The following is an 11041-nucleotide window of genomic DNA, read 5'->3' as shown; positions in this document are numbered from 1 at the left end:
ATAAATATCCTTTGCCTGCATAATCCAATGGAACAAAATCGAGTTTGTTCGTGTTTGACATCCCGAGAGATGAAACAGGGACAAGTTAGTTTCAGAGCCAATGCTTCCACGACAACTAAATAATAAGATTTCCGAGCTATGCTACCAAGAAATCGATTTCCAAGAATAATTGGATTAGACCGAAACAATGATGTTTATATGGTCGTTAATCGATGCTTACGGACGCTCTTAGTCCGAAGTCTTACGAACGCTCTTAGTTCGTTAATTGCGTGAATCCCCACGATTCCGCTTTTCTCAAAGATCGAACCCACGTTATAAGAAAGGTGGGATGTAGAAGAAGGGAGGTTTTCAAGTCCCCGAGAAAAGAAGAAGGAATATAAATTCTGAAATTACAGGAACTTCAAAACTTACTCTTTTGAATACTTACTTGGTGAAAATTCGGAGCAGATTCTGTTCTGAACAGCTTGTACCTCGATTGGTGTACAGATCTCAATATGACTCCGATAAGGCTGAAATTCGGAGGTTAGATGGAAGAGACAGAGACGAACAACTTTGATGAAGAAAGTTTTTCGATCTGAGCTTCCGAACTAGACGTTTCGAGGCTTGCAAGAAGACGGATGTGCACAGGAAAGGGAAAAAGATGCAGTGGGTGTGCGTTGGCTTGTTTGCGCAGCAGGGATGCTTCGGTGGCAGCAGGCTGGAACGCAGGGCTTCAGGGAGGGGGCAGCAGGGGCTGCTGTGCAAGGTTGTAAGCACACGGGCGCTCGGGCTGCAGCGAAGGCTCGGCTAGCTCGGGCTAGGGGCTGCTTTGTGAATGAGTTTTGGTTTTCTGTTTTGTGGTTAGAGTCGTGCTGATAACGTGTTTAAGGATATGTGTATTGAGAGAGATTGATGAGAGAATTGTGTGTCCTATTATTGAGAATAGGAGCCCTATATATAGGGATTACAAAGTACTAGTTCTAATGTTACAAGGAATACCAATCCGTGTAGGATTGGGAAATCTAGAACCTTCTCTCCTATTGCTACTCCTAGTTTGATAAGGCACACTAAATCGATATTGCTTCAACACAAACTGGTTTCTTTGACTTCACTTATTACTTTCTTCAGTTCTTGAATTGAGTTTTAACAGCCACCAGTTCATCCCTGTTGAGCTCAAACCTCCCTAATTTCAAAACTTTAGAATGTTTCTTGTTTTTGCTGATGAACAAGAAACTAGTTCTTGTAGGAAAGTTCAATATCCCTTTAATAGTACCATCTTTACCATGAAGAAGAAAAAGGGCTTCGTGTAAATATTGATGTAGCATAATTTAACTAGCTAATACCTTTTTCAGTGTTTTAGCAAATTAGTTGACAACTACTGATAAAACAACCAAAGTAAATGCCAAAAGGCCATAGGCAGATACAAATCATCAACCAGTTAGCCACTAGGTTTGCATATTTCTGTACAAGAGAAGAGAGTAGGTCAGCAGAAACATAACGCTAGCCTTTCAGAAAAATAAAAAGAATATTGCATGGAAAATCCGAGATACATTTATTATTTCATCATCATGACAGGCAGGGCAAAGCCTCTATGATCCACAACAAGTAATATTGACACATTAATTCACAGAATGCTTCTTCATTAATTTGAAACACCAAAGCGTAAGATTCAACACCAACTACATTATCTAATTCATTCATCTTGAATAACAACTATGTCACAGCAGAAAGCTGCATCGTCAATGCAAGTCAGCATACAAAGGTTAAACTCCTCAGGAACGCACACTCTTCAGGATAGGTAAGATGACCTGAAAACAGCCAAAGATGGCTGAAGGAGTTTTCCAGTAAGGCCTTAAAGACAATGTTTTCTCAAGCTTTAACAAATGAAGGGATTTCCACACTGCCCACCTGATGCCATCAGCCTGCACCCAAACAACTGAATAATTCACAATCCAAACAGGAATCCCTACGATACATGAATCAAAATTCAAACTTAAACAAGAATTCACATTCTGAATGACATTTCATATATACAACTATTTCAATTCACATTTAATTTCAAGTACACGGAGAAGAGTGGCAAATATATAAACGCAGTAAAAGACTAATTACATAAGAGTGCCATCAGCTTGCACCCAAATAGAGGGATAGTGGAGCATCTACTGTCTAGGTTCAAACACCACATCATTCCACCAAAAGATGATTCAAAGAATAAAATTTAAAAGAAAGAATAATAAGAAAAAAGTTCAAACTAATTTTTATCAGCTGTAAGAATACTATGATTCCAATTTCATGTTGAGCCTGTAATGTGACATTAAAAAATCCAACAATGAGGCAAAAAGAAGAAGCACGCCCTTAGGTTTACAGCAGAACACCATCTTTATAAGTAAACTTTAACTGAATTACATCTTAGAATTATATCTTAGAGTTACAGCATCGGGATTTTACTGAAGTCTTGTAATTTTACCCAAGTCCTCTGCTTTTGGTTTTCAGTTTTGAATCAATTTTACATTCACTTGCAACAAGAGCACACATTAAACCCAACCAAGCACACCCAGTGACTCCTTTTGTTTGTTCTTGGATTTGAAGGAAAGAAGCACTTCATTTCTTAATCAAAGCTCTAAACAAAACTATAAGGCTCTAGTCTCAAATTGGGTATTTGATAAAAGTTGTAAAAATGATAGCATGATATCACAGAGATAAAAAAGAAGAGCTCAAAAGCTGAAACAGAGAAAAAAAAACAAGGAGAAATGACAGAAGGTCTTCGATTGGGAGTGAGTGAGTGAGTGGGTGAGAGAATGGAAGTACCGAATGAAGTCAGGAATGAGGATCGGAATTGGGATTCTGGCGGTGAAGGTCTTGGATTAAGCTTCTGAGATCTTTGCGAGAAGATTCTCTTCCAAACATGAAGCCGTACCTGATTCACAAAAATGAAAGCAGATTCTGTTCCAATTCAAGTTCTTGAGAGCAAAAATCTCTTTCTTTAGTAACTGGTAAGAGCATTGTCAGACAAAGAACGCTGCATAATATGTTTTCCAGCTGAGAGAAACAAGTCTATTTACCATTCACTTTAGGAATGGTTTTCAAACACTGCATGAAATCCATTTGCCTTATATTAGTATTCACTTTCCTTTTGGTTCTTGTTAACACTACAAATGATGATATACTCTCCACATTCCTAGAGTTCCAGCACCAGATGGATTCCAAGGTCCATAATTGTCATATTCCACAGAACTACATATAGGGTCATTAACTAATGTACAGTTGTACACCACAGAACTTCAGTGACTTGATCAATAGAAGACATTCAGATTTCTTTCAACCTCAATAGAAAATCATTACGTCGCATTTAGTCTTTTTCAAGCCCTACTCACTTTAGCACATTCTCTATTGATTATTAACTTCCATTTCATTTCCACTCCAATTGGCCAAGAATTAGGAATGACAGATGGGTTGGTAACCCCATGCCCTTTTTTCCACCCCACTTTACTATGCCTAGTGCCTAGCGCCTACCATGTATTTTGGGATTATATTGAAGCAGTATACAGGAGGAATTGAATAGTGTTCTTATAAATCCAATGAAAATCTAAGTTCAGCTGACAAGCTATATTAAGTTATTAACATGTAATAAAATCACAGAGACCCAATAAGTCTACTAAACAAACCACACGTACTAGTCAATTAAAAACCATATGTTTATTAACAAATGCAGAACACGGCCACTACTAGAAGTATAGTCAAAACATTAACATATATATAACTATTCTTTAGGAATAATTCAACCCAAAAACAAACTAATTTAATTCCCTATCCAATATGACAACTCTTTCAGATCAGAATATAATAGCATTCAATGCTACCATCACAATCGTTCAACATCCAAGACCAAGAAAACCAACCAACCAACCAATTAAGTAGTAATGTAGAAAAACCAAGTGGAAGAAAAACAGACAGAAAAAATGGAAAAATTAACCAAACAGTTTAAAGTTCCTTGAAGTTAATAAAGATAAGAACTGGAACCTGTACGCTATGTGGATTCAACTTCTTTATGGCAACCCAAATTGGAATACCCTTGCCATTTTTGGGCTTGATTATTCGTTTATACACACTCCCAATGTTACACCCCGTATCCAATTATTTTTTTCTGAGTCTAAAGGAATTATTATACGTTTTACCGTTTTTGATTTCAGTTTTTATCAATTAAGGAGTTGCTTGAAGTTGACTGTTTATGGGTTAACAATTTGAGAAAATTTCCTTCATGTAAGTTGTAGGGGACGTTAAACCGAGTCCGTGGACATATGGTATACTTAAATCGGAGTTCGTACGTGAAAGTTATAGCTTAAAATGTGGAAGTTACTGTTTATGATAATAAAAATATATATGGAAAATTACCATTGTAGGTTTCCATTTTCGGAAACCCACGGTAACTCTCTCTCTCCTCTCCCCCGACCTCTTCCTCATTTTCACTGATTTCTTCTTCCTCTGATTTCTCCCTTTTCCGGCCGACCCACGAAGGAATCCGGACACTGGCAAGCTCGTCTCCTCCTCCTTGTCACGCCTGTGGTGTGTTTTGCGGTGGCTCGGCCAGTGGAGCTCGGAATTGAGCCGTGAAGTTCACTGTAGCAGTTTGGGAGTTTTGTCGATTTCCAGCGATTCCGGCTGTCTCCAGCCACCAAACTGGCGTCGAAGGTTCGGTTTTTGCCAAGGATCATTTCGCCCCTATCCTTGAGCCACGATTTGCAGTGTGGAGGTCGAATCGATCAAAACCCGATCCTAGGGTTCTTGAATTTTCTGGAAATTTTTCACCTTTTAGATTGGAGCTCTTCCAGGTAAAATTGGAACTTGTTGTAGTTGAGTAAGAGGTTGGGTCTGTTGAGTAGGTGGTGCTGCCAAAATTTGGTGGCCATTGGTGGTGGTTGCCGGTGGCGCGTGGGCCCCACGTGCGGCCATTGTGGGTGGCGCGTGGTGCTGCGTTTTATATACTGTTTTGGCTCCATAAATCCTTTAATGATTGTAGAATTTTATACATTAAGTTTGGTGGAAATTGGAGAAATTACGAATTGAGCATGAATTGTTGATTGTTGATTGTTGATTTACGTGAATTCGATTGCCGAATTTCTTTCGAATTCACTTTAGAATTTATATATCGATGAATGAATATTATTGGAGAATTACGGATGGATTCGATGTGAATTAAGGAGTTGGATTTTGAAGGGGGACGTTCTGAATTTCAATTTCTAATTATCGTAAAGTTAATTTTTGTCCTGTAAATATATTTTTACGAGTGCTATCCGTACAGGACGAGAGGAGTCTTCGTACGAGGAAAATACCAAGCGACGTCAGGATTGACCATATACTGTGAGTGGACTTTTATTTTCAAAGAATGATGCATGCATTTATTTATTTGTTTCCGAGATGATAATTTGTTTATCGTATTACTTTCTCGAGCATATGGTTATTTTCGGAAATGGTTTTGGATATTTGATTTTTTGAAGATTTTATGGCGTGCGGGATCACGTCATTGGAATATGCTTATTTTCTCTTATTTATTTTTGAATTTGAGTTTATCTTGGCGTGTGGGACACGTCATGGGAATTCTTTGCGAGAGTTGGGGAAGCCTTATGTATTTACGATTTTACTGTGGTTTTCGGATTTTCTTTTGCCATACTTTGGGTGACTTATCATTGCTAGCTTTGATCTTCCGCCTTTGTGGCGAGGTGATGGGATCACCGAAGCCCTCCGTCTTTGTGGCGCTGGTTACTGTCTCTGTGACAGTAATTCTGAAGCCCAGTATCCTATCGCTACACTTAGTGGCGTAAGGGTATATTACAGGAGTAATGGGAGTACTTTAGCCTGAGAGGCTATCACCCGAGCCTGGGAGGCTCACTTGTATGGCTATCGTCTTCCCCTACTCACTTTACTATTTTTTTACTAGCGGGGCTAGTTCGATTTCCGTTTAACTAGCGGGGCTGGTCTTATTTTCTTGAGTACCGGAGTTTCAATCTTTTCATTTAGTGTGTGACTAGCGGGGCTAGTCGGTTTTTCTTGTACAGAACTTCTCTTGTTTTGTTTTCCTTAAACATTGCATGCATCGGGAGTTTATAGAGAAATAAATGGGGAAAGTATAAAATTGCTTTTGTTTAAAATTGTTTATTTTTGTCTACTCACGCTAACGTGTTTTAAATTACTTTTCCCCTAGGCCCTTCGGTTTTAAATGCCCAGTTTACAGAATTGCTGCTTGGCTTTCAGGAGTGAGCCATAGTGACCGCATCCGCTTCCGCCATCACATTCCGTAGGTTACCTGTTTAACCTACTGTACTCTATGTTATTTTATATTCCTAGAATTGCTCTGATTACTACGGGATTTGTGACCCAGATTTGTAATTAATTATATTTGAGGTCTACGACCTAACTTTGGTGAATTGTGGTATCTTAAATCTTGGAGTTTCTTAGACTTGAAGTATTTGATATACTATTATTATCTTTGAGTTTGAGTTGGTTGATTTATGGGAGCAAGGTGGCTCCAGGAGTATGTGGTTGAAATTTTTTTTGGAAGTGAAATTTGTTTTCCACAGGTTTTTGGGTTGTCCATTTTTAATGGAGGTTGTGCCGAAATTTTTGGTAAACCTTCTTTAAAAGTGGGTCCCGCAGGGCCACTTCGGATTTCAGAGTGGAATCCGGGGCGGGCCTTGTCACCCAAAGCCTCCTTCACCAAGCTATTGCAACCTGCTGAAGCCATTGGTTGAATCCCTGAGCTCTTGGAATGAGAAAACCTTCAAATTCTGCTCCTTCTTTTTGTACAATTCTGGTATGCTTCTTGGTGAAGGTAGAGATTTCGAGGCACGGTCTAATACTGCAGTTAAGGAGCACACATCAAACCCAACAAACCACACCCAATCTGTAACCACCATGACAAACATTAAAACACAAATTGAAGGAAACAAAAATGTATCATTATTTATACAAAATATCTGAGGCTAAACATGTCAAAACAGATTGTGTTGAATTAGTCCAAGCAGTGTCGAGTTTATCTTTGGATTTTCTACCTCTCGGGTTCTTAATGGAGGATCTTAAATATAGGTTAGAGCAGGCTTCTTCAGCCTCTTTACGTCATATTAGGAGATCAGGTAACGAGGCTATCCCATTCTTTAGCTCAAATGGCTAGTCATTTGCATATATAGAGATTTACCTCCATTATTACCATTTTTACCCTAAGAAAAAGGGCTACAGGCATAAATAGATGTAGCTTGATTTCACTAACTGATACCTTTCACAGTGTTTTAGCATATTAGTTCACAACTACTGATAAAACAACCAAAGTACATGCCAAAAGGCCATAGGCAGATACAAATCATCAAGCACTTAGCCACTAGGTTTGCATATTTCTGTACAAGAGAGTAGGTCAGAGCAGAAACATAACGTTAGCCTTTCAGAAAAATAAAGAGAACGTTGCATGGAAAGTCTCAGATATATTCATTATTTCATCATCATGATCGGCAGGGCAAAGCCTCTATGATCCACAGCAAGTAATATTGAAACATTAATTCACAGAATGCGCTTCATTAATTTGAAACACCAAAGAGTATGATCAACACCAACTACATTATCTAATTCATTCACAGCAACTATGAATAACAACTATGTCAAAGCAGAAAGCTATAATCTTCAATGCAAGTCAGCATACAAAGGTTTTAAAGTTAATATCCAAAACTCCTCAGGAACGCACATTCTGCTGTCAAGGATAGGTAAGATGACCTGAAAACAGCCGAAGATGGCCAAAGGAGTTTTCCAGTAAGGCCTTAAGACAGTGTTTCCTCAAGCCTTAACAAATGAAGGGATTTCCACATTGCCCACCTGATGCCATGAACCTGCACCCAAACAGGGATCCCTACTTGATACATGAATCAAAATTCAAACTTAAAGAAGAATTCACATTCTGAATGACATTTCATGCAGCTATTTTTAAAGTCAAGTACGCGGAGAAGAGTGCCAAATATATAAAAGCAGTAAAAGACTAATTAAAATGCACCCAAATGGAGGGATAGTAGAGCATCTACTGTCTAGGTTCACACACCACATCATTCTACCGAAAAATGATTCAAAGAATTGCATTTAAAAAGAAAAAATAACAAATAAATAAAAAATTCAAACTCTATCCTTATCAGCTGTAAGAATAATATGATTCCAATTCATGTTGAGCCTGTAATGTGACATCAAAACTTCAACAATGAGGGAAAAAGAAGAAGCATGTCCTTTTACCCAATGTTATTTTTACCCAAGTCCTAGAGTTACAACATTGGGTTTTTACCCAATGTTATTTTTACCCAAGTCCTCTGCTTTTGGCATTAACAGCGAAACCCTTTTAGTTTTGAATCAATTTTACATTCAGTTGCAACTAAGCACACCCAATTAGAATTCTTTAGTAAACAAATAACTATGAAGCCGACGAAGGTCCCAATGAAGTCAGTGAGAGAATGGAAGTACCCAATGAGGATCGGAATTGGGATTCTGGCGGCGAAGGTCTTCGATTAAGCTTCCAAGCTCTTTGCGAGCAGATTCTCTTCCAAACATGAAGCCGTACCTGATTCACAAAATTGAAACATGTTGAAATTTGAAAAGAATGGAATTCCGGGAAGTGAGAGAAAGAAAGTAAGTACCAGCCGGAAACAGCAGAAAAGAGAGGAGGAGGAGTTTTCTCAATTTTACAAGAGAAGAGAGCATTGGGCTAGACTTAAGGGCCCAGCATAGAATGATTGTACAAAACTACAACATATTCTGTCATATTCTGAGACTGAGACTGAGACTAAAGAAAATCAATAAAGAAAAAACCAATTTCCAAGTTATGCCGATCAAGTCAGTCAATGAAGCAACTCCATTGTTGTTTCCACGATTATACATGGGTAGTTTCCAAAATCCTTTTGCTTCAACTATATATTACTTCACTTTGGTTTTGTTGCATATCATCTTCATAATCATGTTTTTCAGTATAATGAGTGGTAGGTCTATGCATTCTGTTGTGGTTGGGCTTGTGTGCCTGGCCATTGCCTCTGCTGTTTGTTGTTCTAGTGTTGGAAGCTCCAACAACATCATGTGCTTGGAGAGTGAAAGGCATGCTCTTCTCCAGTTCAAACAAGGCCTTGTGGATGACTCCAATGCTCTTGCCTCTTGGAAAAGTGAGAAAGATTGCTGCAAGTGGAGAGGAATAGCATGCAACAACCAAACAGGTCATGTTATCACTCTAGATCTCTCTTATAGTTATGATGCTAATCTCGATTCCACTGAATTGAGAGGTGAAATTAGTCCTTCCCTACTTGAATTGCGATATCTAAATTACTTGGACCTCAGTTTTATTGATTTTGGAGAAATTCTGATTCCCAAGTTCATTGGCTCTTTGAGTCAATTGAAAGAACTCAAACTTGTATATGCTAATTCCAATGGACCTGTTCCTCCTCAACTTGGAAACCTCTCTAATTTGCACACTCTTGATCTTTCCTCCAATGATTTTGAAGGAATGATGATTCCCAAATTCATTGGCTCTATGAGTCAATTGAAAGAGCTCGAACTTGCAGATGCTAATTTCAGTGGACCTGTTCCTCCCCAACTTGGAAACCTCTCTAATTTGCACACTCTTGATCTTTCCTTCAATGATTTTGAAGGAATGATGATTCCCAAATTCATTGGCTCTCTGAGTCAATTGAAAGAACTCAAACTTGCATCTGCTAATTTCAGTGGACCTGTTCCTCCTCAACTTGGAAACCTCTCTAATTTGCACACTCTTGATCTTTCCTTCAATGATTTTGAAGGAATGATGATTCCCAAATTCATTGGCTTTCTAAGTCAATTGAAAGAGCTCGAACTTGCAGATGCTAATATCAGTGGACCTGTTCCTCCCCAACTTGGAAACCTCTCTAATTTGCACACTCTTGATCTTTACGGTAACCAAGTTGTTAGTTCAGAAAATCTTGAGTGGTTATCTCATCTTTCTTCCTTGAGATACCTGAACATGTCATGGCTGAATTTGTCTGAGGCTGTGAATTGGCCAGAATCTTTGAGCAAGCTCACTTTACTGACAGAGCTCGAGTTATCCGACTGTAACATTCCTGATGTCAATCCAAGATCACTTGCCTTTATTAATTCTTCCACCTCTCTTCAACTCCTTGACCTCTCTTATAACTCTCTGAATTCTTCAATATTTTATTGGATAGCCAATGTCAACAGCAACTTTGTCCATATAATTCATCTCACTTCCAACAATCTTGAAGGTCCCATCCCAGATGTCTTCACAAGGATGCTTTCTCTAGTAACACTAGATCTGTCACATAATCAACTTGAAGGTGGGATATCAAAAGGCTTTCAAAACTTATGCAGCTTAGAGTCGTTGACCTTACGGGCAAACCAATTGTCTGAAAACATTGGGGACTCTGTTAAAACCTTGTCTATTGCTGAGAACACGCTTGAGACCTTGAACTTGAGAGATAACCTGTTTTGGGGGTCGCTGCCAGATTTGTCACGTTTTTCAAAGTTACGAGTGTTATATCTCGGTCTGTACCCGAGAGTGTCGGGCAACTCTCTAGCCTTGAAACATTATTTCTCTCCGGGAATTCTTTGAGTGGTGTCATAACAGAAGCCCACTTTTTGAACCTCTCTCGTTTACAATCTCTGGCCGTTTCTAATAACCGTTTCTCTATCAACCTGAGCTCTGATTGGAATCCACCATTTCAACTTGATTGGTTAGAGATGTCCTCTTGCAAGGTGGGCCCAGCTTTTCCCAAGTGGATTCTAACGCAGACAAATCTTACTGCTCTTTATCTCTCTAATGCTGGACTATCAGGATCATTACCTAATAAGTTTTGGGATCAATTTTCTGGCTTAGTGTGGTTAGATCTCTCTATGAACCAAATCCATGGGAAACTACCGAATCTGTCATCGACAAGCTTGAGTTATGTTAACTTGTCTTCTAATCTATTTTCTGGCGCATTGCCCTCATTTTCTCCTATGCTAGAAAGGCTGTATCTCTCAAATAATAGGTTTTCAGGACCTTTGTCTTCCTTCTGTGCAACGC

At 38.8% G+C, this 11041-nt stretch overlaps 1 protein-coding gene across 1 annotated transcript; it reads left to right on the top strand.

Annotated features, from left to right (window-relative positions):
• Positions 1–9517: 9517 nt before the first annotated feature.
• On the top strand, positions 9518–10588 carry LOC112177638 (LRR receptor-like serine/threonine-protein kinase ER1). Its single transcript, XM_024315911.2, has one exon. The coding sequence runs from the start codon at positions 9518–9520 to the stop codon at positions 10586–10588; it is 1071 nt and encodes a 356-aa protein (XP_024171679.2).
• The last annotated feature ends 453 nt before the right edge of the window (positions 10589–11041 follow it).

This window comes from Rosa chinensis, chromosome 7, assembly GCF_002994745.2.
Source record: "Rosa chinensis cultivar Old Blush chromosome 7, RchiOBHm-V2, whole genome shotgun sequence".
Classification (NCBI taxonomy): domain Eukaryota; kingdom Viridiplantae; phylum Streptophyta; class Magnoliopsida; order Rosales; family Rosaceae; genus Rosa; species Rosa chinensis.
Note: the sequence above shows the minus strand (reverse complement) of the source record. Positions and strands in the feature narration are given on the sequence as shown.